Here is a 26,692-nt window from a genome sequence, read left to right as displayed (position 1 = left end):
GGGCAGTTCGTGGCTGAGGACTGCCCCCACCCCGTAAGGCGACGCGTCGCAGGTCAGTCTGATGGGGAGCGTCTCGCTGTACTGGATGAGGACGCTTTTGGACGTCAATAGTCCTTTGATGGCCCGGAATGCCGCTTCCTCTTCCTGGCCCCACTTCCAGGAAGCCGATTTCCCCAGCAGGCGGTGGAGTGGCTCAGCAACTGTGGCTTTCTGTTTTAAGAAAATGGCGTAGAAGTTGAGCAACCCAAGGAAAGCCTGAAGCTCCGTTTTGTTTTTTGGGCTTGGAGCTTCATGGATTGCTTCCACTTTTGATTTGGTGGGGTGTATGCCTGTGCTATCAATGAGGAAGCCCAGGAACTCGACTTCCTGTACTCCTATGATGCACTTGTCCCGCCTGACCCTCAAACCCTTGTCCTTGAATCGCTGCAGGACAAGCCTGAGCCTTTCAAGGAGTTGGGGTCTCGAGTCACCGGAGATGAGCACATCATCGAAGTAAGGCACCACCCCTGGAACGCCTTGGAGAAGGCGTTCCATCATGGATTGGAATATGCCAGGGGCAGCGCTGACTCCAAATTGGAGGCGGTTACATTTAAATGCCCCTCTGTGCGTGACAATTGTCTGAGCCTCCGCCGTTTTGTCATCCACTGGCAGTTGCTGGTAAGCCTGGGCCAGGTCCAGTTTCGCGAAAATTGATCCAGATCCCAGGGAATGCAGCAGGTGTTGCACCACTGGGACTGGGTATGCGCTCTGTGCCAACGCCTTGTTGATGGTACAACGGTAGTCAGCACAGATGCGCACAGACCCATCATGCTTCAGTGGGGTCACAATGGGGGTCTCCCATGAGGCATGATCGATCGGTTCCAGTACGCCCTGGGCGATCAGCTTATCCAGCTGTTCATCTACTTTCGGCCGCAGGGCAAATGGAACTCGGCGGGGCTTGAGCCTGATTGGGGTGATTCCCTTGTCCAGATTAAAGGAGATTGGCCTCCCCACAAATTTCCCCAGCTTACCATCGAAGACTTCTTTGAACTCTTCGATGATGGAGTCGAGTTCGTCCCTGCGGATCTCGTGGATGCCCTGAAGTGAAAGTCCTAGAGGCTTGAACCACTCCACGCCCAGCAGGTTCGGTCGGCTGTGCTGCACGATGGTGATGGGCAGCTTTCCATCGAAGTCGTTGTACTTCACATGGATGGTTGCTCTGCCTAGGATGTCGATGGGGTTTCCATTAAAGTCCACAAGTTTGTCTTTCGGGGCTTTCAGCTGGGTCCTTTTGTATGCCGGTTTCAGCTGTTGTAGGTGCTGCCAGTCCATGATGGAGAAGGCGGATCCGGAGTCTACCTCCATCTTGCACGGAGACCCCTCTGCTAGCAGTGTCACGTGGAACTTGGTGGTCCCCTCGTCGCTTGTGTGAGCAATGGTGGTGGTCTGGTGCACCGTTCTGTTTCGGGGATATTCCTCCTCCCCGCGCCGGGACTGGTTTGAGGACCGTTTGGATGTCCTCTGGTTATCTTTGCGATTTTCCCGGAATCGCGGTCTGGGCGGCTCCGGGGCTGGGTCTGTGGCTCTGCAGGCCTCGGCGATGTGGCCCCTCTTCAGGCATCGGCGGCAGGTCGCGTCCCTCCATCTGCAGGTCGCTCTGGGGTGGTCGCCTCTGCAGCTGCCGCATCGCTCTCCGCGGTCGCCATGCGGTGGGGTTTCCCGCCTGGGAGGGCGGGACACCTTGTGGACGGCCATTTCCTCATCAGACTCGGATTGAGTGGTTGCCTCGTCCGATGAGGTTGGGCCCGACTTGTGGATCTTATGGATCCCTCTTGCTTTTACCATTGCAGCGGCTGCTTGTTCGGACGTTTCCGCCGCTGTTGCCTCGTCGAGGACGTCTTTAAGCGGAATCTTCTTCCTGCTGAGGAATTTCTTCTGCAGCCCCACATCTCGCATTCCAAACACAATGCGGTCCCGGATGGCATTGTCCACATTGTCGAACTCACAGTTGGCAGCGAGTTGGCGGAGCGCTGCCACGAATTCTTTGATTGATTCACCTTCCCGCTGGTTTCTTTGCTGGAAGGTGAACCTGTTTGCGATGGGGGTGCCTGTAGGTGCATAGTGCTCCTGTAAGACGTCCTGCAGGTCATTCCAGGACATCTCCTCGATGTCCCTAGGTGCCACGAGGTCCATCGCCATCTCTAAGACGTCCGATCCGCAATGAGCCAGGAAGAGGGCTCTTTTCCTCTCATCATCGAGGTTCTGGTATCCATTGCCTCGCAGGAACTGCCGGAATCGGACCATGTATGACCTCCACTTCTCCCGGGATGGGTCGAACGGGTTCAGCGCGGTCATCGGGGCTTGCGGGGTAGCCATTCTGGAAGTCGCTGTGGTGAGGTGACTTCAGCTCTTTGGGCGATCGTGCCGTGAGTCTTTCTCAGGTTCTCTTCTCTAGTCCTTCGTCGCCAGTGTTAGATCAGGCGCAGGAACAGAAGACGTGACCAGCTCGATACATGTAACAAACTTTATTTACATAGTAACAAGTAAAAGAAGACTGCTGGCGCGCTGCCGGAGCTCTCCTTATATTCGCTCCCGGCAGACGCACCGCCCCTAGACAGGGATTCAAATCTCCCGCCCGATGGCTGGCAGCCAATCAGGGCGGATGCCCTTATATGGACATAACAATATTACTTTTGCCTTGCTCTTAGCTGTTTGAATGAAGCCTATTAAAGAAGAACACAAGCAAGGCACACACATTTCTCCCAATCATCTTCATCCCAACCCCATAGGGACAAGATTGCTTAACATCTACCACATATATGTTAGAAAACAAATGCAGCAGAGTTTTCTGCTTGTCAAAAAGTCTCATTCTTCAACATACGATATTTATCTGTTAGGTGCCAAATGCAAAACATGCCCACACGGAAGCTTCTTTTTAAAAACCGTAGCTCACATAGAAAAGCTCAAATGAGAAATGTAAAAACTGTTGATTCTACAAAGGGATAGGGAAACCTAGGAAACAGACTTCAAAGTCATCAGACATTTTCGTTTCTCCCAGCCAAGACAGACGCCCGTCTGCTTGGAAACATGCACAATAGCAACTCTGCCAAGAGCTGAGAAGAATCCAAGTTATCACATATTGCTGACATCAGGAAAAGCTTCGTCTACACCTGATAGGCCTTTCCCAATACTATGATCTCCTTTCATTTCATCAAAAAGCAAAAACTGCACGCCTCTTTTGATCTATTCCATTTTAGGAGCTATTCTAATATTCTGCCGATTAAGTATTGGCAACAAGCTTCGTGAGCAACTTCTTTCCTTTCTCACAAAATCAGAAAGTTTTGCTTCTAATTTTAAACTAAACTGTTTAATGTGAAATGTGGACTGTGATGTATAATCTCTTCACTAACTAGAAAGTAAAGAGCAGCTTGTACTATTGGCGGATAGTAATGACCCAAGGAAAAGGAATGGGACAGTGTGTACCAAAACATATTATAGCTTATTCCTATAATAAGAAACATGATTTATTTTGGTGTTCAAGTGAAGGTTGGCTCTGCAGCTTTTGGAAAGTGGATTCTGACCTTTAAGAAGAGATAGCTCTGATGCAGAAGGTGATGGAGTTGGCCGAAATGGCAAAACTGACCACTTTGATTAAAGAAAAGAATATAAGTACTTTTGTTTCCATATGGAGACCACTTCTGAACTTCATGCTTGATGTGGAGAAGAATAAAATTCTGACTTTGGGTTTTACTGATTAGACTGATAGATTTTTATAGAAATGGCTTGTTCATATTATTATGAAAAAGCAAAAAGCTGTGATTTGATGTTAATGCCTTATTTTACTGTGACAGAGAGAGTCGGAAGTCAATGCTTCTTTTTCTTTTTTATCTTTCCCCACTTCTCTTCCCCCCCCCGCCCCGGTACTGCTTTTCTATTTCCTTTGTATGTTGTATTTTATAATACTCTATAACTCAATAAAAATGTTAATGGAGGAAGAAGAGATAGCTCTGATATGGCTTAAATTCAGTTCTATAAATGCAGAATTAACCCAGTAAACCAACATCTGTTTGAAATAAGTATTTAAAAACAAACAAACAAATGCAAAACAAAACATCTTGAATTCGTATTTTAGGATTGAGAAAAAGGTGAAATGGAGGTATTATTTAGCATGTAAAGGTTCCCATAGATACACCAGCAGCAATGAGGCCGTGAAAAGTGGCAAATTCTAAAAGTATCGTATTTTTCTCGGTGGCGCATTCTGACACCAGCAGTACATAAAGAAAGTAAAAATTTCTTGGCAACACAACATGCCATTGATCAGCACAAAGTAGAGCACATTTTAGCATGGTTCTTATTGACCCACTTTAGCCAACTGATTGTGGATCCAAGAAGTGGCCCAATTAAAATGTGGCACCGTTGTAACACCCGGGGCGAGACATCTGTTCCCGCTGAATTAACACAAAACGGCAGAGATGAACAACTCTTGGGCAATTAAAAAATAAAAACCCAAAAACCTCACACAGCACTGGCGGGTATAATTCATGCAGAAGTGATCAATAAAGGAAACTAGCCTCTGAAAGGCTAATAATATCACGAACAAAGATATTGACTATGCTGAAAGAATCAGAGAAATGCTTTCCCAGCAATGAATGTGGCCTCTCAGCATTATTAGGCGACAGGAGACCGCCTGCGGTTCACAAAAGGGGACGAGAAACAACTTCAGCAGATGAAGCCTTTCGGCAGAAAGATCATATGAAAAGCAAAGGAGAGCCTCGAAGGAGACCGAACTGGCTTCATCAGAAATATCTTTTCCGACTTTAAAAATAATTTTTTTTAAAAAATCCTACTTTCAACAATGAATGAAAGTGGTAATTTGGACCAGGAGGAAAAGAGATAATTTTTTCCCCACATCATCCATTTGCTGATTTCTACTTCTAAATTAATGTAGTTACACTTCAAAAGGCGTCTAGTAAGAACACCTTGGAGCATATAACAGGCAGAAAAGAAGGAAGGGTATGTGTGTGATCTGAACCATGTTCCCAATATGCATTACAAAAGCTGCTCCTAAATAACTTATCAGACAAGCACCAGGAGATAATTCAGTGATTCCAGGAGGAGAAAAAAAATGCCTCCTCAATTGGTCTCGTCTTCAGAATAGCAATTAAGCCCAGCAAACGGATTCCCTACCCATCTTAACTAATGTGCTCCGGAATGACAATCCCCCCCCCAAAAGAAAGATAGCGAACCTGCTGGGAGGGTAGGTAGGTAATCAGAATAACAGAATAACAGAATTGGAAGGGACCTTGGAGGTCTTCTAGTCCAGCCCTCTACTTAGGCAGGAAACCCTAGACCACTTCAGACAAATGGTTATCCAACATCTTCTTAAAAACTTCCAGTGTTGGAGCATTTACAACTTCTGCAGGCAAGTTGTTCCATTGATTAATTGTTCTAATTGTTAGGAAATTTCTCCTTAGTTCTAGGTTGCTTCTCTCCTTGATTAGTTTCTACCCGTTGAAATCCTTTTTTTCCTAAAATCATCCACCCCCACGATGAAGTTTAAGAGGACAAAAATGGGCATTTCAATTGATTGAGGATCCCCAGGGATTTGGGAAAAAAACTTTGAACTCAGGACCCGCATCTAGTATGGCTTTGATATTAAAGGAAAAGGATAAAGAGCACAAATGATCTTTTCATCTTTTTGAGTCACTCATTTCCCAAACCAAATCAATCCTTTAAAAAAAAAAAAAACACACACCCTCCACTGCATTAATTGCGATGAGACAATGTGCTATTTTTGCAGAAAAGGGATATCAGCTGACACAGCTCTATTTCCGGTCCCTGAAAAATAAAATGGTTGTGACAGTATGGGTTACAATTGCTTCATTGATATAAAAGCTATAACAAGCAGTCAAGGAATGAATGGAAGCTTATTTTCCAGAAGGTGGCAAATGGTTTTCAATATCCTGTCCACAAAACGTCAAGGGGAAAAAAAAATCAATATTTAATGGGGTCATTTTTCCAGTGGCTGCTGATTTCAGAGACAATGCAAGTCAAGCCTTTGGCTGACCTAGGCAACCTAACAATCAATTGTGGTTTCAAGTCAAGCAGTTTCTTGTTCTCATTTGCTCATGGTCTGATTGCCTTGCATATGAGTTGCTCCCTTCAGACCTAGTTATCAAATGACCTAGTTATCTACTTCTGTTGCACATTAAGCTATCTATCTGTTGAAAGTGGGACTATCTGTGTTGTTTGGCTTGAAAGAAATGCATGATAGAGTCTAAGATTTGACAAAGAAGTATTTTAATGAACCAAAAGGATCCAAATTAGTTTTGAATGGGAACTAATGATCAGAAAATCTCCTTGGTGTGCTTGGAATGTTGAATCCAAGCTGAATCAGGCTGATTTATATTTATCTTGTGATCAATGCAGAATTTTACACATTTCCCTGTTCAGTTCCACCTTAATCATTTCAGCCCACTATTCAAGACTGCCGAGATCTTTTTGAAATATTTTTAAATAATTGACCGCCATTCCCAATTTTGGGTCATTTGCAAACTTCATTGGTGTCCCCAACTCCCTTGTCTAAGTTATTGCGAAAAATGTTGAACAACTCATGGTCCAGGACAAACCTTCATGGCAGGTCACTTGATACTTCCCTACAAGCTGAAGTGGAGCCATCAATGAGCACTGTTTGATGTAGTCATTCAGTCAACTATGTAACAAATTCATCGCTAACCCATATTTTACTATGTTATAAAAGAGGATATCATGAAACACTTTGCCAAATGTTTTTCTATGGGCCACATATACTATATCTGTGGCATTCCTCTACTCTACTCAGCTACTAACTCTATCAAAGAAGGAGAAAAAAGTTAGTCTGGAATGATTTGTTTGCACACACCCATGATACCCTTTCATTTGTAGTGTGCAGCTGTCCTTAGCCAGTCTAAATATCTGCACTTTCCTGGGTTCCCCTTTTTCCATCATCATATTTCCTTTGGTTCCTTCAGATGTAAAGTAATGTAACTGGTTTTGAAGACCTGAATTCATTTAAATTACCTACATTCTTTCCTAGCTAATAGTAAGCTACAGTTCCCTTGTTCTCTATTGGCAGAATGACCAGTTAAGGTTTCATTTATCTCTTGAGAGGAAACCAAATGCAAAGTAGGAATTAAGAAATTCTGCCTTCTCATCATCACCTCTTATAGAATTTCTCTTTCTTCCAATGGGATGACGTTCATTTTGGCTTTTCATTTATTTCTAACTTGCCAAATGAACTCTTTTGGTGTTGTATATATTGTATCTCACAACTCTCAATTTATTCTGAGCTTTTACCTTTCCAACAAGTGTTCCTATATCCTTCTATTGTCCTAAACACAGCTAAAAAAGCAGAGCAGTTTTGAGACTGAAGAAAAGAAAGAAAGAACAGAAATGGCTGCATGTTACTGGTACGAACTGTTTAACTCTCTTATTGGTTTTACCACAACAACACAACGCAACACTCAAAACACAAACACATGATATGTGTTTCTTTTTACATATCAGTTTCATTCCTCTTACTTTCTACTATATACATTCCCCATTTTTCCCATCCTTTATTATCATTATTTTTATTGTCCCTTTATTATTTTCTTCATTTACAATATTTTGCACATTTGTCACATTCTTCTCTCTATCGTTTATTCACATTTACTTTCCCTATTCTCGAGCCAATCATACCATTTTAGTCCATACTTGATAATATTCTTGATAATAATATTTTTTATTTACCTATTATTGCATGCATATGTTTGCAAATAAAACTTACAGCTATGTTGACATAGTGATTAGAAGGTAATATTGTAGGCTAGCTCTGCCATAACCAGAATTTTGATCCTGACAGGACTGAAGGTTGACTTAGCCTTCCATCCTTCCAAGATTGGTAAAGTGAAGACCAAGATTGTTAGGGGAAATATGCTGACTCTGCAAACCACTTAGAGAGGGCTATAAAGCACTATGAAGCAGTAGATAAGTCTAAGTGCTATTACTATATCACTGCTTGAGGAAAGAAGGGGCAGGTAAATTTATACATTACTGTAAAAATGGAAAATGGGGATATAAAAGCATTAACACAGCCAGAAATGTTCCTTCTGCCTTCTTTAATAGAGTGCTGGGTGACTGCAGTTAATAAGCTACATTGATCTTAAACCGGGGTAAATGAATTGCAACCTCAAAGGCCTTAACCCCTCTTTTTTTTGCAAATTGGTTTTGGAGATTGCAATTGCCAAAAATTGGGCAAGTGACTTCTCAGTATTTGCAGGCAGGAAGTAGATGAAAAGTACCTCCTAGGGGACCTAAAATAAGCTTAACCACATGGGTCTAAAAATTAAACAAAAAGGAAAAAAAACTCAGAAAAAAAAAGCAAAGCACAAAGGAAAATCCTGGCAACTTCTTGATAACTACATCAATTCTGCATTGTTGCTGTTATCTTTTGTGGGTTTTTTTTTAAAAAAAGCTAAAGCTACTTTAGCCCCAAATGACTGCCCAGCGCACACCTCACTCTCTTAAATCTTCTAAAGGGATGAATGTACATGCTCTGCTTCCCAGCCCTGTTTAAAGAAGATATAATTAACTGTTTTTGCAAATATACAAAGGGGAAAATCTGTATGAGAAAGAGAGAGTAGAACTTTAGCTCTTATAAGCATATAGAAGAAGAAGGTTTGTTCTTTTGTAAATCAATTCAGAACCAATTTACATATGGTCTGGATTGATTATAAAAAGGCATTTGATTCATTACCACACAGCTGGATCACCAAATATTTGGAAACAATTGGTGTCAGTAAAAACATTGGAATGTTTTTTTTAAAAAAGAAAAATAAATAATGAAACAATGGAAGACAGAATTGATGGTTGAAAATGAAAAATATGTGTTTGTCAACATTAGGAGAGGCATCTTCGCAGCGATTCATTATCACTCTTATAATTTGTCATTGCTTTGATCCCACTTTCAGTGATTTTGAAGAAAATAAACATTGGCTAGCATACAGCAAAAAAAAAAAATGCTAATAAAATATTACATTTGCTTTATATGGATGATCTATGCCAGTAATGGCAAACCTTTTTGGCACCGAGTGCCAAAAAGGAAGCACTTTGTGTGCGCCGGCCCGTGTGCCGGCCAGCAAGTCTTCCGGTTACGACCGATCAACTGGCTGGCGGACATGCTCACGCTGGAAAACGGAAGACCAGCTCTTCCAGTTTCTGGCACATCCGCACACACAAAGGCCAGCTGATCATCGCTTGCACATGTGCACCAGAAACCCAGAAGAGGAACAGGCAATGCCGTGCATGCCAGGTGACATGGCTCCGTGTGCCACTTTGGGCACGCATGCCATAGGTTTGCCATCATCGGTTCAAATCGAAATCAAAATGCAAATGTATATACATATATAGAATTTTAAAAATAATTAGTAAAATCTAAAATCTACTGATAACAGATAAAATCAACTGTAAATATTATTAATTTGCACTTCATCTTAAGTCAGTTATCTCATTCATTCCCTCTATTTTTATGGGCAGCAAGCCGTGCTTCAAAATAATATTTGCTTCAGTTACAATTACCCCAATCAATTAAAACAAATTTACATGCTTCCAAAGCAAATTAAATTCCACAATAATAATTATGGGCACATGACAATTCTCTTCTAGAGGTACATAGCCACACGTCTGTTCATTCAGAACTCAGATGCTTCAGTTCAGCTTCATAATCCCAGATAAGTATGCATAAGTTTGCAGTTCATAGCTCATAGATTCTCTTACTCTCTTTGATGAGTAATCTTCAACCCAAAGAAGACCCCGTTTTTAATTTTTGTACTAGTTTTTTAGTCTGATTTTCAGAGAAAAAAAAATGATACCCTTCCAATTATCAAAAGAGTGATGGATCTTCCTCACCCATCACTCATCCATTATGTTAATACATATCTAGCCACATAGCAAATACCCCTATATGCTCAAGGGCAGGCCAATATTTCCTATTTATTCATTTCATTCTATTTATTTCTATACTACTACACTCCATATGTCACAAGATGCCTCAAGACTGGTAGAAAACAGTGTTGCTTCCCGTCCTAATACAAGCAAGCAGCAGCCAGAAAACCATCCTTTCTCTTGCAGAGGTAAATTTATCTTTTACTTTAAACTCTCCTTCCATGACCTCAGCCCACAACTGCTTATTGGTTGGATTTACAGTCTCTGCCATCTATTTTGCTTTCTCATTTCCCAGGAACATTCCGGGCTCCCAGCAGTGCAGTACAAATTCTTTCCTGATGAATCAATAGAAAGAAAGGCTAAAAAGGAGAAGGAATAAAAAGAACCCTAAAGCAATGCTGGAACTAGATTTCCAGCCATAACCTCATGACTAGGCGCAAACAGTACTAAACAGATTAAAAACCACAGGTTTTTTTTTCAGCAAACCATGAAAGAATTGATGGTTCATTGGATGTGCTGTTTCCTGATGACGACATATATTGTTTGGTTCTGAAGCGGCAACCATCTTTGCCTTTTATGCATCTCACATTCCTGCCACATTTGAACCACCACCATGCATCAATCATAACCCAATGAAACATGATGCCACATCCATTGATTAAACCTTTTTGACACGTTGCCAAACTTTCTTAGCCCATTGCCAGTTGATAACATTTTTGAGTCAAATGTAAACAGTAGTTTAACAATGGCAAAAAAAGTAAAGTGTTGATCAGTCTTTTTATCCATTCTCATTTCTTAAGGGGGTATTTATGGTGCATGGTTACCACACATAGCAAACTATTGGATTTTAACTTCTGCTTTATTCCAAAATGCATATAAATTAGGTGTTAAGAGCCTTGGTGGCGCAGCGGACTAAAACTGCTGTTAAAGTAGCACTTAGCTGCCAGCTGCCTGCAATTACTGCGAGTTCAATTCTCACCAGGCTCAAGGTTGACTCAGCCTTCCATCCTTCCGAGGTAGGTAAAATGAGGACCCGGTTTGTGGGGGCAATAAGCTGACTTTGTATAAAATAGAACACCGCTTAGGGGGCCCCCAAAAAGCCCTACTAAGCAGGTATATACAAAAGTATGAAGGCTATTGCTTAAAGCATTGTAAGCCGCCCTGAGTCTCCGGAGAAGGGTGGTATATAAATCGAACTAATAAATAAATAAATAAACAAGTCAAACAGGGGCAAGCCAACTTAGTTGGATAGTTTTGGATAGCTCTATCCCAGGTACATGTATGTGAACATATATCTCTGGATGGATGGATGTCATATATCTCTACACCTAACCATTTTATTTCTTTACTTCTTCCTCCAATTTTATATATATAACTGCTAGAGAGAAGTTCCCTGAAGATGGGCTTCAGCATGAGTCTGAAAGCTCGGAAGACTAATCTGGTCCAGGCGACTGATCCAGATTGGATCCTGCAACATCATCTTTGGACACATATATTCGCCTTTATTTGTGATTTATTTATTTTACTGTTCCTCAAGATATAGAAAAATCATGTCAAAGTAGTAATAGTTTAGTGAGTCAGTAAGTCTCTATTCCAGACCAACAATCTTGAATATGCAGCTGGAGACAGTATGTAGTTCTCCAGATCATTTATGCTGATTAATACATGTAGGGCTTTCCCACAAGCATATCTCACAATTGACCCTGTGCATCTTTTCTTATTCCTGCTTTCTCATCGACCACTTTGCTTCAAGATAGATGTGGCATGCAATAGTTTTTTTTTTTTTTTTAATCCCAGTGCTATTCTGGGACTACACATTGCATAGAGATTCCTTGAAATTCAAATGTCAGCCACATACGGTTTGGGAAAAGAGTTCTATGATAGCTTATGTCATTAAAATTTGATGCATCTACACAAGATGACATAAATCCTCTTGTTACCATGTGTAATTTGGGTGGCCATGTAAATCTATTTAATAAATAAAATAAACATATATCTGCTATTTGCATAATAAACCTTAACACAAACAACAATAAGGTATTCAAACAAAATTATATTATATAAAACCATGAAAGGACTAATCAGGCATATCCTATAATTTAGAATAGATACAAATGTAGAGCAGAAATTATCTGAGAACAGTAAATTAAAATATCCTGAACACTTTTTATTTTAAAACTGAAATGAAATAAAGTTAGAAAGAAATACTTTCCAAGGTAAATGTCTGAAAGGTAGATAAATGAAATTTATTATCTTACCACTAGCAAATTCTTTGCAGATTTTTTAGAAACTACCAGATTCCAAGCCTTCAAATCCTGATATACACATTTCCCTGCCCATATACAGGAAAATCATTTAGTTCAAACACATATCTGTCATAAATCAAAGATATCTGGTTCAGCTCTAACCTTCATACTTGAGCTAGAATTTTTTTTTTTATTCTTTTAAAATATAGATTTGAGACTAGCTTGATACTAAGTACTTAATTTGTGTCTGGTGAAGGGTGCACCAAGAGAAGTTGAAAGTATTCACCCATAAAGATATTGCAAAAAGTCAAATGAAAATAAAACTGGAAGAAGGATGAGGTAAGAATCTAATTTTAGATCTGAAGATCATAAACCTACTGTAATTCTGCTTCACAAAGCATAGCCAGATAACTTGTCAAGCTTCACAGCACTAGTTCTTCAAATTACACACACACACACACACACACACACACACACACACACACACAGAATTCTCCATTAAGCTTATACATCAGGATTTCTAACAGGGTTTCCTTCATGTTCAACATTTTATAGCACGTAGCTGTGTCCCAGAAAAACTCATATTGTTGTGCTCCAACTCAAAACTTAGAAACACAAGAATAACCATGATTCCATCCAGAAGATTTTTTTTTTAAAAAAAGTATCACAGTAAAGTAATCCATGTTGGCCGTTGGGTTTATGACTCCTTTGAAGGAATGCAAGTGAGCACAAAAATGCAATTTAGTCTCCCCCCACCCACTACACTTCATAAGGAAAACCTTCTTTATCTGACTGGCAGGATCGTCTTCCTGGCATCAGTAAAGGGGCTCTCTTCTTTCTGAAATACTGTAAATGCAAGCTCAGAAAAGAAATTTTCCTCAGAGAAAAAAACGAGAGTACTGATTCCATGTCTTACTCCCTACCCCAAGTGGAAATAATTTTAAAGCTGCTGCATACCAACTGTACAATTTGGTTTTCCTTTTTTGCTTAGATAATAGGTTAATATAACATCTCTGTAAAGGTGGTTTTTCCCCCCTTTTTCGCCCACCTTAACACAGTTGGTGGTTAGAAATGTTCACAAATTGAAAGCTTCTATGGCAAAAATTAGAGTTTTTCCAACTTTAGAGCTAGAGAGAAACATTTCCATGTTTTAAGCACCTTCCATTTGTAAGAAAAGCTCTATTATCCCTGATCACTAGAAATGTTTTCAGGCCCATTTGATTTATTAATTTAGTGTTAAATGGGAACCATAATTGGGCATCATTAGTCTTTTTCTCCTGTGGCTCAACCTTAAGCACGGCAATGCGGCTCACGTGATTTGCCTGCAAAGAGAAAAATGGACTTTAAGAATAGACACTCTGGTGGGTTGTTTCCTCCTCTATGCAAGACACTGCTTTCTGTTCAATTCACTGATCTACAGCCATTTTGGACTCAGCGGTAACCCTACATTTATCACCTCTTATTTTGGTTCAACATTTTCAGTAATAACTGCTTGAATTTGCTTCAAGGCTCAAATAGCTTTCGTGTTTTGAAATATTTGGGGTTGGGTCTTAATCTCCTATCAACAGTGGCTTATACACAGTGGTGGGATCCTACCAGTTTAACAACCGGTTTGGTGATCGCATGTTTTGCTGGGCGCACATGCGCAGTTGTAACAAAACTAAACTTCCACATTACTTCTGGGCAGTATCACAGCTGAGGAGCGGGAATTCACTATGCCGCACGAATCAGCTGAGAGGATAAAGATAAGTAAAGCACGCAGGGGCGGGTGGGCAGGCCCACCTGATCATCGGAGCTACCGGTACACCCGAATCAGTCCAAACCGGCTGAATCCCACCTCTGCTTATACAGCTAGTCTTTGGCTTACGATCACAATTGGCCCCAGAGTTTCTATTGCTAAGCAAGGTGGTTAAGTGAGTCACCCCTAGTTTTATGGCTTTTTTGCCACATTTGTTAAGTGAACCATGCAGTCAGTAAGTGAATCTGGCTTGCCCCATTGTTCTTGTTGGACGGTGTCTGAGACATCCGCAAATGGTGGATCCCATGACTCTGGAATGCTGCAAACACCATAAATACATGCCAGTTGCCACGTGCCCAAATTTTGATCGCGTGACCATGGGGATGCTGTGATGGTCATAAGAATGAGGACCAGTGACAAGTCACTTTTTTCAGTGCTGTTGTAACTTCAAAAAGGTACTGAATGAATGGTTGTAAATCAAAGATTACCTGTAACACAAAACTAAGCAGAAACTTCTTTTCCATTTGGGGGCAATAAACAATTTATCTTCTCTTCAGAAAGCAGCAGCAAAGAGAACATGCGTGCCAAACTCTCACTTTCTCTGGAGACTGCATGCACAGAATGGGGACTAGCTCAATTCTCAGCCATCCATGTTTGCATTTCTCAGACTTGCCTTATCTCATGAAAAGATGCACAGAACCAGACACAAGACTCTCAAATCTCACTGAATGTTTTATCAGATATTGTATTCTGCCAGAGCACTTGGACAGATTAGGAGGATTTAAAGCATTTCCCCTAGTTCTGTACTGCTGCCTGGAAAGTCCATCTATGGAGCCACGAAGGCTTCAGTTTCAGTCCCATCCAAACTCATGCACCCAATTATTAATTGAAACAAAGTCCTGGTAGCTCCGGAGGTTTTTAACTTGTTCCAGATTCTACCATATATACTGTATATGGTAGATGATGGCAAAATCAATTCCACTGATATCTGCCTGCCTGTCTCTCTGCCTGCTTGCCTATCATCCATCCATCCATCCATCCATCCATCCATCCATCCATCCATCCATCCATCCATCCACATCTATCTATCTATCTATCTATCTATCTATCTATCTATCTATCTATCTATCCATCTATCTATCATCTGTCTGTCAGAGCCCAGTTTGAAGGAGGAGTTGGAATTGGGACCGTCTGACAAGGAAGGCACGTCAGGGGCCCCTCAGACATTGGGGGAAGTGGTTGACTAGATACTGAGCTGCCTGCCTACACAGACAAAGGGGAGGATCAGCTGCTGATTGGCAGTTGTGCTGATAAGGCAACCAATCTCCTTTGATGAGTAACAGCTGCCTCTTCCACTCAATCCAAGGGCAATGAGAGTGGAGCGTAGGCAAGCCCAAGAAGGGCTGAAAGGCTACTAGGGAGGAGGCCATCTCACCCCTCCTCACAAGGAACACCTGGAGGGTAGTAACTTAAGGAGAAGCCATGGGGAGTTAGTCTTTGCCAGGAACAATTGTTTGCTTTGGTTTATACTCCCCTGGCTTTGACTTGGGTCTGTTGCCATTTGCCTTGCCTCGCTTGGAAGAGTGCTCTTCACATTTGGTTTTGGACCTAGCCTTTCTCTTGTAGCCTGCATTTGGCCTTTGCTTCACTGTGCCTTTAGAACTGCTTCTTGTCTGGGGCCTGTTTCTTGTCCTGAGGATTGCCCTTGTCTTGTGCCTGGACTCTGTCTTGTGGATTGGACATGGACTCCATATTACTAAAATGTCATCGTTTTTTTTCCTTCTATGTGTCTTTAATTGGGGATATTTGCCTTCCAACAGCATCTACAGTTCATAGGACAACAGTGTAATCAGCTTTAAAAGCAAGGGCACACATTATTAAACAACAAAATCTTATATACAATTCCCCAGAATTTAATCAAACCCAACAGCCCTTACCCATTATGGAGACGTCATACTCAATCTGGAACAGGGCCTCCTGGTTGCACTGACGCAGAATGTTTAGCGCATCAGCATGACTCACGCCGTGAAGAGGAATCCCATCCACACTCAATAGCCGGTCCCCAATTTTCAAAGACCCTTCTCTGCATAAAATGATAAAAGCAACCATTAGGGACACATATCTGACAGAGTCAGAATAGTCCTGAGATGAATGCTTATTTGGAAGCTTTATTTACTAACAATGCTTTCAAAGTTTCTACATCTGCTCCAAGATTTGTATGTAGTGGGTCCAGGAGCTTTCCAAGTGTGGGATGCAACTTTTGATAAGGGACAGAACAAATCTGGGTAGTGTTCCTGCTTTGTTGGGGGAAGCTCACAGTGAGTTTTGAGATAATTCTAACGTTGATTGTATAAGACTGACCTATAAAGCAGGGAAACTGTCAAAACTTGTTCCTGCTTTGCTTGAATGAACCTGTGGTAAACTCATCTATGCAACCAGGGAACAAACATGGAGCAAATTTTCACAGGTAGGGTAGGCCTGTAAATCTAGTTACTGTCTAAGCCAGTGTTTCTCAACCATAGCAAGGGTGGACTTCAATGCCCAGAATTCCCCCGTCAGCCCTGCTGAGAAGTTGAGATACACTGGTCTAAGCCATATCTGATCACCAGGAGCTTTGTAATTGGGTGATTTGTTATTTATTTTTATTAATAAAGGTTCTCATTTTAAAGAATCACAGTCTGATAAACCCTGTGCACTTGTGTAGGTTTCTCTGATCTGTTATTTGCTTGACACAAAAAGGATGGTGAAAAAAAAATAGGGCTTATGTATTTTTTTTTTACTCGTTCTTTTAGTTAATTATCTTTCAAATGTTATTACTTCCACATCTGTTTTCTGGTGTTACTTTTTTCATTAATATTCTAGTATTTCTGTACTGCATGGAGAAAATCAATCTATGTGGTATCTATGAGTCGAAAACAACTTGATGGCCCATGATTTTCATAGCGACATTTTTATAACACATTCCCACCCCTTGCAGTCCATCACTACTACGCCACTGAACCTGCAATTGGTTTTAAATGACCCACCACTGATTAATTTTTTCAATGTATTTTCCATAGTTCACCTTTTCTTGCTACCCAGAACTAGAGCAGTAGAATTCAAAGGAAATCTGTGTTGAAGAAGCCATGGACAAGACCAAAGGTAGAGATGCAAAGTTATTGGGAATTTTTTTATAGGTGGTACAAAAAATATGTATTTGTTTAAGCTTCACTGCTAAATGTCAAATTATGTGAACATTACCTGTCTGCTGGGCCACCTGGTCTAACATAAGTCAGTACTAATGGCCTGGATTTATGCCAGTCTTCGTGGGCTCCTCCTGCAAGCAATTTGCAAAAATAATTCATAACTGATACAGACACATATCCAACAAATCTGTAAAAAGAGAACACATTATTAAATCAGCAAGTGGCTAGCAGTTATTTTCTGGGACATATGGAGAAACCTGGTAGTATCCCATCTGTCAGTCTCTGAAGATTACTTTTCCATCTCCCCGAAGATGCCCTTCAGAAAGCCACCTTAGAATGGCATTGGACACCCCACTTCCTCCTTTTCCCCTGTTTCCAAATGGCCCAGCATGTTGCTAATTACAAGTGCACTGACCTCGTAGTACAAATCCAAAACTATTGCCTTCTTTATAGAGGGTAACTTCAATGGTTTTTGGAATGATGCCAGCACTATTATCAGGGGCTGCAGACAAGGGAAATAAAAGGATGAGCTAATGCTTTCCACTTGCTGAACTCTCCTTCTATAAAATCTGCATATTTATAAGTTCTGCAGATGATCTCAAAACACAAAAAAGTCATCCACATAAGCTTTCTTGGTTTCATAAACTGGACCATTGCCTATAATGCTTGTCATAATTTGTCTTGCAAATTGCCTCTGATCAATCTTAATAATACACATATACATACATATATCCTGAGCTTGTTTTAATATATTAACAAACCAGAGCCTTTTCTTTTACAAGCTTCAAAGCCCAGTAGGATTCCTAGAGTTAACAGTTTTTTCCACAGATGTTTATTGGATTCTCAAATACCTTAATAATAAGCCAGCTGGCAACATTGAATGAATACATTCAAATCCTCATGGCTAAAAGGACAGTTGTTGATTGGGATCATTAAGTGGAGAAAATGATTAAGTGTAAAACTGTGCTGAAGGAAATGTGTCTTAGTCCATATTTAATTCAGTACTTCATTTAATTTTAAACACTTATAAAGCAATGCAAAAACAAAGACTGCATCTGTTATGAGTAAATGGCAACCTATCACATATTCTGTGTTATGACTTCCCAGACAAAATGCTTGCCTCCTTCTCATAATAGCATGTGAAATATATGCACAATAGGAATCAAATAAGTTGGTGGAAGAATTAATAGTGTTTTCAAAAATTCACCAATTAAGTAGATTGGTGAAATGAGAAAGAGGAAGAAATTATATTTAAATGGCAGCCGCAAGCCACCATTTTAGAAATGCTATCTCCCCAGTTTTCATACATTTGAGCTCTCAACCTGATGCCCTCCAGATATATGAAGAGTAGAACATTCAATAATCCTGATCAGCCATTCATTTGCCTTGCTATCAGGGAATTCTTGGAGTTGCAAATAAAGAAAGACTGTCCAGAAGAGAATCTTCTAAGATGCTAGAAGATTCCTGTGCCTCTAAAATCAAGGAAAGTCTATTATTTTACTTCAAAATTAAAATCCAAAATAATTAACTGCCACACTGATAGTCAACAAAGATTTCTTTCATTGACAGATCAGTCTAGTATTATTATTTGAGTTAGATTCAGAAATGAGCTCTTCAAACTAGGTGGTGCAGTAGAGTTTGCATTTTCTACCTGAGAATCCTCCTTCTGGATCAAAAATCTTCCCATTGTCACAAACAGTTTCTGTGTAACTGGACAGAAGCAAAGCCTGCTTCTAATGCTATGTAATGTTAATAACATTTACAACCCACTAGCAGAAATTAAATGTACACTTTAATATTTGAAACCAGCAATAAAAATATTTAATCGAGTAAAAACGGCCATTGTATATTGAGCAAAATTAAGCAGCAACTCTTACTTCTAGCATATTATTTAAAATCATAATCATTTCTAACATTGCAATAATTTTTCTTCTCTAACCTTATTCATTGCCAACCTCTGTCCCTTGCAACTCAGAACAATCTTCCAGCGATCTTATGAAGTCAATTGTAATCCACTAATGGTCATGTCATAATGTGTTATTTGTCACATTACAGTTTTGTTTGATGTCCAAGCTGAATCCATAAATGGATTCAAGTTTGTGAATCAAAAGAGAACGGTCAGGGTTTTATGAGCAGACAGGAGGCCTTTGGCTGTAGAGACGAGTTTATTTTGTGAGTAAACAAACCAGAAACAATAGCATAAATTTAAAGATCATTTTTTGAATGATAAGGACCCAGACTGTTGGGGGCAATATGCTGACTCTGTAAACCACTTAGAGAGGGCTGTAAAGCATGGTGAAGCAGTATATAAGTCTAAGTGCTAGTGCTATTGTTATAATCACGAAACAAAATCTAATGTGTGGTCTGCTTTCTGTATTTATTGATGCTTCTAGTATCTCTTTTATATACTCACTGATGTTTGTGAAATCTTTAGCACTGTTAAATATTTATGAGCAACAACATCCCATAATTAACAGACGGATAAAAGCAGAATCCACTGTAATCACTCTGGGTAAGAAATCATTGGCAAAATGTCACTTCAAGTAAAAGAATTTCAGATGCCAAGGCTGGAACATCTTGAACGGCTGGAGGAACTACTACCAACTGAAGTAGGATTACTGGTCTCATGGTAAAGTTACTTTCATATGTTTGTATGTTTCTTCACAAAAGGAAAGAGGTGGAAAGGATAGGGAGGTTCCCTAATCTTAAAACACTGAACCATAAAGCTTTATTAAGGATATACTAACCAGCTAGTGGTAGCTCATATTCTACTTCTAATATTACCCTTTCTCCCACATTCTTCAATAGACTTATAATTTCATCATGTCGCAATTTTGTCAAGTTAATCCCGTTCACTGACTTGATGTAATCGCCAACATTTAGCTGATCGCTCCTGTAACATACAAAACAAAATATCTCAGTTCTTTCCAGGGCCAGACATTATAGTCTTGAGGCAATTGTCTCAGATAACAGAAGCAGAGAGACAGTTTTATTATTTTTGCTTTAAATTCCCTGGCTGTTTTTTTTTTTTTAATTTACTGAAGGTACATTCAATTGTATAAACCCCATAAGCAGGTCCTAGGTAGATTGTTGTCCTTTCCAGTCACCAAAACGTCTTGGATCAACTCTGGTTATATCTTTACTGACTAGCTAAATAGAAAGATCTGTACAGTAAATAACATGCAGAGCAAAAACCAAATCTTACTTAATACCTGAGGTGCCCATCGTTTTTTTTTTAAAACAAACATACATGGCAACAGAGAAAATAAAAGGTTTTATGATGTTCAGCTAAGACAGATTCTGCAGAATCTGTTTTAGCTGGGAGGGAAGAAGGGATAAGTCATTCCAAGCTGGAATCCTAACAAGAAGCTCAAGACGCAATGCCACCTGAACACTACATACCTACCATGAAATTAAGTGAAATATGTCTTCCCAGAGGGATTTGTATTCCTTGCAGACAGCTGGTAATTTGCATCCTATTATTGCCAACTGTCTGCAAGGAATATGGATCCTTCCATTCCCCACTATCCTCTCAAGAGCCAAAGAAGCTTCTTGGATGAGAAGCGAAGCATCATCAGGGAAGGAACAGGAAAGTCCGGTTGTCTCCTGAAAAAGCACCTTTGGGACAACCATGACCTGGATGACTGAACATCTTTACAAAAAATACCATTTAAACTTGATGTTTGCCATTTGACGTGTTGTGTTGACTATCTGACTCGCTAGTTTATTCTTGCTGTACATTTCATTCTCCAACGTTGCAACTGAGAAACTCTGCATCTGTAATTATCTTACCTTGCTGCCAGTCCTCCTGGCCTTAGATTAGAGACCCTTGGTTTCCCATCTTTATCAGTGCCACCAGCTATAGTTAATCCGAGGGTGCTTCCTTCCTTTTTGATTAGCTCCACAATCGTGACTCCTCTAAATTCTTCTGATGATATGAAGAAAGAACAATTCAGGGCACAGGATTTTTAATATGAAACATTCATACTGGAGCATTTAGATTATTAGTATTATATTGGAGCATTTAGATCGCATCTTTTGATTTCTGGAAGAGGAGGCATTCAAGAAAACCTGTACAGAAATGTACATTTGAAGACTTCAATAGCAAAATTATTAATGAAATTAAAAGGACTACACAGATTAAAGGCAGTCCAGCTAAGTAATTTATGATAACAGACTCTCTATTGAAAAGAAAATAGCATATAAATATGTACTATATAATATTGTGTATCTGTAAAAGGCAGCAAGTCAGAAGAAAAAGCAAAATAAAAAAGAGAAAGAGAAAGGAACTTCTTTGTCATATGGGAAAATCTGCGTTGGAAATATGGCTGATTCCAAGTATTCTTGTTCCAATTATATAAGCATGGAGTTCTAGTATTCTGGGGAGCCGAAGGTGATGATATGACAGGAAGGCTGATTATAATTCATGACAGAAGACTTGTACACAATATGATCAAACACAAAAATTCCAGATTTTTTAATATTTTATTCTGTAGTGCTGCTCCATTGGACCTTTTTCAGCTATGAAAGGAATTCTTTTTCTAGATTGTTTAGCTTATTCATTCATCCATCCCATTCTGAGCTCACCTTAGAAATGACTGTAGCTTAGCCATATGGTTAGGTATCCTTTTCACCTTGTGCAGGCTAAAGACCTGAACAAGCTATTTGGAAATAGTAAGTTTATTTCCCTAATTCTTTTTATTTATTTAATCAAACTTCTAGTCTGCCTCAGTTGCAATCACAACTCGAGGTAGTTGGCAAAATATTAATAATAATTAGGATTAAAGCAACAAATGAAAAGATGAAATGATCATAAATAGATTACCAATCACATTGGGGCAAATGGCATGACCCATTACAAAGCAGTATAGAATACATATAGGTGTCAGATCAAAAACCAGGCCCTGCTGAAAAAGGCCAAGTCCTCAGGTTTTCCAAAAGCACTTCAGGGTTAGTTTTCCAGAAGGCACATGTTGCTGTAGGCAAAGCCTTCTACAAGTCCCACTTTGCTTTAACAATAGGACCTGTTCATTGGCTACAGAAGGAATTAATACACCTTTAAGGGATGAAATTGCCTTGACAAGAAAGTGTGGACTATTTATTATTGGAGAGGGATGGTGCAATGGCTCAGTGATTAAAGACCCTTGTCAGCTGGAAAACTGACAGTCTGGATTTGAGACCCAACCACCGCAATGAGGAGAACTCGCCTTACTTGCCCCAGCCCCTGCCCACCTAGCAGTTCAAAAGCATTTAAATGCAAGTAGATAAATAGGTACCACTTCGGTGGGAAGGTAACAGTGTTCCATGCTCCTTTTGGCATATAGTCATGCTGCCTCATGATCATGGAAATGTCTTTGGGCAATGCTGGCTTCCTCAGCTAAAAAAAGAGGTAAGCACTGCCCCCTCTAGAGTCACAAATGACTGGACAAAGGAAACTGTCCCAAGCTCCATTTTGACTGACAGAGGGTTGCAGGAGGCCATCCCAACTGAAAATGGGGCTCAGCAGAGTGCTCAGGCCACCACAGGCACCCCGACATGAGTGATGTCAAGCTGCCCACCCCAGCTCCCCCAAGATCAAACACAACCCTGAAGCGACCCTCAATGAAATCAAGTTTGACACTCCTGTTCTACACCATTTTTTTTCAAACTTGGCAACTTTAAAACGTTTGGACTTCAACTTCCAGAATTCCCCAGCCAGAATAGAATAGGTTTAAACAGCTTTTATTTGATCAGCCACTGAAGAACTGAAACAAAAAAAGGGGGGAAAAGGAAGGCAGCTGCCCCCCTTTTTTCAGCAGCAGTTTCTTCTATCTCTTCCCTTTTGCTTTTATTTATTGATCATTGCTTTGGCACCAACTGTTGTAATACTGCTTCATCTGATACAGTATGCCATATGGGACTCTATGTTCATTTTCTCTTCCTCATATCTGCCAATTACTTCCACTGGTTTTAAAGATCTGAGTTTACATCATCATTCTATTGATATTACCATTTCACAGGCATTTGAGCCACCTGTGCAACCATGGTTGACGAAATACTGTTATTCTTTTATAGCACTCCAACATAATCCTGTTGAGTGCCAGTAGCCTGGATAAATTTGAAAAAAAAAACACTGTTCCACACCAATACTTGTAATAACAGTGCTGTGGAAAACACTCTCAAATATATATGAAAACCCTGGAAAGGGATAAATACTCTGCCTTATCTATTATACAGTACTTGTCACCTTGACTCTTAATGTTAAAGTCAGATTATCTTTTAAGTGAGGAATGTTACATCCTTTACCCTTCCATTATTCAGTGACTTGAATTCCTGCTCCATTTCCATCTGCATCTTGCATTTCCATAAAAGCGTCCCCTTAGCTGGGGCCATAGCAACTAAAGGGTATAGAATGGTATCAAATCAATGCCAATTAAATTTCCATTGTAAAAAAGCTTAACATCAGCAGCACAATCTAAACCAGAAAACACACAAATTAGATAGAGGAGGATCATCAACACCTGATTTAAGATGCATTGTTCTAACCAAGTTTAGAAATTTAGGCTATGCAGCAACTCCCCCCCCCCACCCCTTGGAAATGGCTAAAGTACAATGACACCCAATATGGCATCTCCAGAGTTTGGCAAAATTCTTTCTGGATAGATATGGCAGAATGTGTTTGTCTTTGTCCCACTCCCTTCCCTCTCCCCGCACTTCTTTTTCTAGACAGTTTTCTAGGAGTTGAACTCCACACATCTTAAAGTTGTTGAGATTGAGAAATACAATTCTAGATCCCCTAAATGAGAATACAGAATAACAGATTTGGAAGGGACCTTGGAGGACTTCTAGCCCAACCCCTTACTCAAACAGGAGACTCTATACCATTCCAGACAAATGGCTGCCCAATCTCTTCTTAAAAACCTCCAACTTCTGGAGGCAACTCATTCCACATATTAATTGTTTTCAATGACAGGAAATTTCTCTTAATTCTAGGTTGGATCTCTCTTTGATAATCTTCCGTCTGTTACTTCTTGTTATGCCCACAGGTGCTTTGGAAAATAGGTCAACCCCTTCTTCTCTGTGACAGCCCCTCAAATATTGGAAGACTTCTATCATGTCATCCCTTTTCCTTTTTTTCATTAGACTAGACATACCCAGTTCCCACAACTGTTAATGGTATGTTTTAGCTTCCAGTCTCCTAATCATCTTTCCTGCTCTTTCCTGCACTTTTTCTAGAGTCTCAACATCGTTTTTGCAACCTGATGACCAAAACTGTATTCCAAGTGTGGTCCTATCAGTGCAGTATAAATTGGTACCAATGCTTCACATGATCTTGATATTATTCCTTTGTTGATACAGCCTAGGACCTGCAACTTACTATACAACCAATATGGCTTGCCTATTTGAGATAGCTGGACTTAGACAAATATATAGCAAATATAAATATCCCATAAAGATGCAATCATAAATATATATGATTATATAAGGATATGGTTCATCTATATAAGGTACTGTCTACAATGTTGGCTACCGTATTTGAAAATTATATAATCGCTCTGGGAAAAATGAAGCCGAGGGAAATCAAAATAAGCAGAGGCTTAAATGTCTTTTCTGCTGAAAGGAAAAGATGAAATTTTTGTGAGTGTTTAAAGACAACTATTGCTAGGAAATGACCGATATGTATAAAATCATGCAAGTCATGAAGAAAGAGAGACAAACATTCTCCCTCTTTCAAACATTAGGTCATCCCATCTCAAAGGAGATTCAGAACAGATAAAACACAAACCATACCATTTCTTTATGTACTTCATAATTACACTGTAGAAGTAATTATCCCATGACATGGTGAAAAACATTAAGGTGAATGTCTTTAAAAAGGGGATAGAGAAATTCATCTGACAAAGAACTTGACCATAGAGATATCATGCTCCAAACTCCAATTGAAGGGTATAAAGGCAGGAAAGAACAGAAACAGGTAGTCCTTGATTTACGACAGTAATCCAGCCTGGAATTTCTGTTGTAAGTCATGACAGTCATAAATCGAGGTATCTATGGACAAATAAAAGGCAATGTTTCACATGCAACAGATCTACCAGAATTAATTTGCTGATTTGTGATAGCTTTCAAAAGAAGTTAGATAAATTAGTAAGGATAGGGTAATCAGGTTATTTATCTTATGGCGGCTTGATGTTTATCCCCTGCAGCAACAGAATCAGTCAGTATATCTGTTGCTGTAAAGAGTCAGAAAATGTTACTGTAATCTTATTCTGCTTGTGGCTTCAAATGGTCACTGTGGGAACATCATGCTAAATCAGAACAAAACTAGACTTGAACTAGTCTAACTGAGCTATTCTATTTTTTTTTTTAAGGCTACTTCTCAACCTTATGATACACAATGCGTTATCAAAAATTGGAACACTTTTTGGAACACATGGTGATTGGTGCCCTGAATCCGTACATTTCTACAAACTTTATGCAAACTACTACTCACAACTCATTGACCTTAGTGCATTTATTTATTTAAATGGCACAGGTTAATTATAGATAGATAACTCTTTGTTTCTGGTCCTGAGTAACTACCATTATATAGATAATTATGCACTGAAACTTTCGTTTTCATCTGCTTAGTTCCTCACAGAAACCCCAACCACACATATTCTGTGTTCTGCTGCACTCCATTGAGAATTCTAGTGCTACTATCAGATGCATATAATACCAGCACAGGGACTGAGAGATTAAAATGGAAAGTACCCTCCAGCTTGCCTTGATCAGAAATAATGAATTTTTAATTCCTAGGAAATAGAAAGAATTCTGATACTTTTTTTCAGCCATGTGAGGCTCAAGCAAATATGACTGTGTACCAAGACTGCACCATTACTGGGTTTTTTCAACTGCTTTCACCACCCAGGTATGTAAGGGGAAATGGGACATTTCATAGAAAAAAAACCCAAAGTCCCATGGTTTAGAATGGTGCCTATAATTCCTGATTTCTTTAGCATATTATTTTTTTTCACTTGAACATTAATGATTTAAAATTACCAATACGTTACTTAAAGCACTGTCTTACATAATGTTTAATTCATAGCGTGGGGGAAAAACATTAATGAAGGGAATGCTCTTAATTACTTCTGTCAAATTGCCTCTTCATCAGGCTCTGATTCTTTCTGCAAATTCAGGTTTAACAATGTAGATCAGAATTTGACAATGATTTAAGAGGAGAGTCATCACACAGTAGAGAAGACAGATCACTGTGTGATATATTATACAAGTATTCCTGACCACAAAATGTCTTCAGTTGTCCTGTTTTGGAAGGATGGAGAGGAGAGAGTGGGTGGATGGGGGAGCAAGAGGAAGCTAGAAGTAGATCTTTACATGAAAGAACAGAAAATCCTCTCAAATTCTACAACTCAAACAATTTTCAAATGATGAATTTAAAATTCTGAGAATATCCAATTTGCCTTCTGTTCTGGGTGATGGATCTCAGTGTTATAGTAAAGAGGGAGGGAGGGAGGGAGGGAGGGAGAGAGAGAGAGAGAGAGAGAGAGAGAACTCCTACTAGGGTGAAATCTGTCTTCCCTTGTAATAAGCTATGAAATAAAACA

The 26,692-nt window shown here is 39.8% G+C and overlaps 1 protein-coding gene across 1 annotated transcript in view; it reads right to left on the bottom strand.

Moving 5' to 3' along the window:
• Positions 1 to 26,692, bottom strand: part of GRIP2 (glutamate receptor interacting protein 2) — a 276,423-nt gene that overhangs the window by 77,254 nt on the left and 172,477 nt on the right. The window contains exons 3-7 of the mRNA XM_070936883.1: positions 20,904 to 21,039; positions 19,859 to 20,004; positions 17,527 to 17,613; positions 17,167 to 17,242; positions 15,864 to 16,009 (exon numbers count right to left, since the gene is read on the bottom strand). Coding sequence (XP_070792984.1) covers positions 15,864 to 16,009; positions 17,167 to 17,242; positions 17,527 to 17,613; positions 19,859 to 20,004; positions 20,904 to 21,039 — 591 coding nt within the window. The remainder of the gene's footprint in view (positions 1 to 15,863; positions 16,010 to 17,166; positions 17,243 to 17,526; positions 17,614 to 19,858; positions 20,005 to 20,903; positions 21,040 to 26,692) is intronic.

This window comes from Pituophis catenifer, unplaced genomic scaffold (assembly GCF_029215685.1).
Source record: "Pituophis catenifer annectens isolate HBS135680 unplaced genomic scaffold, rPitCat1.0.hap2 SCAF_2, whole genome shotgun sequence".
Classification (NCBI taxonomy): Eukaryota; Metazoa; Chordata; class Lepidosauria; order Squamata; family Colubridae; genus Pituophis; species Pituophis catenifer.
The sequence above is the reverse complement of the archived record's forward strand: the minus strand, read 5'-3'. Positions and strand labels throughout refer to the sequence as shown.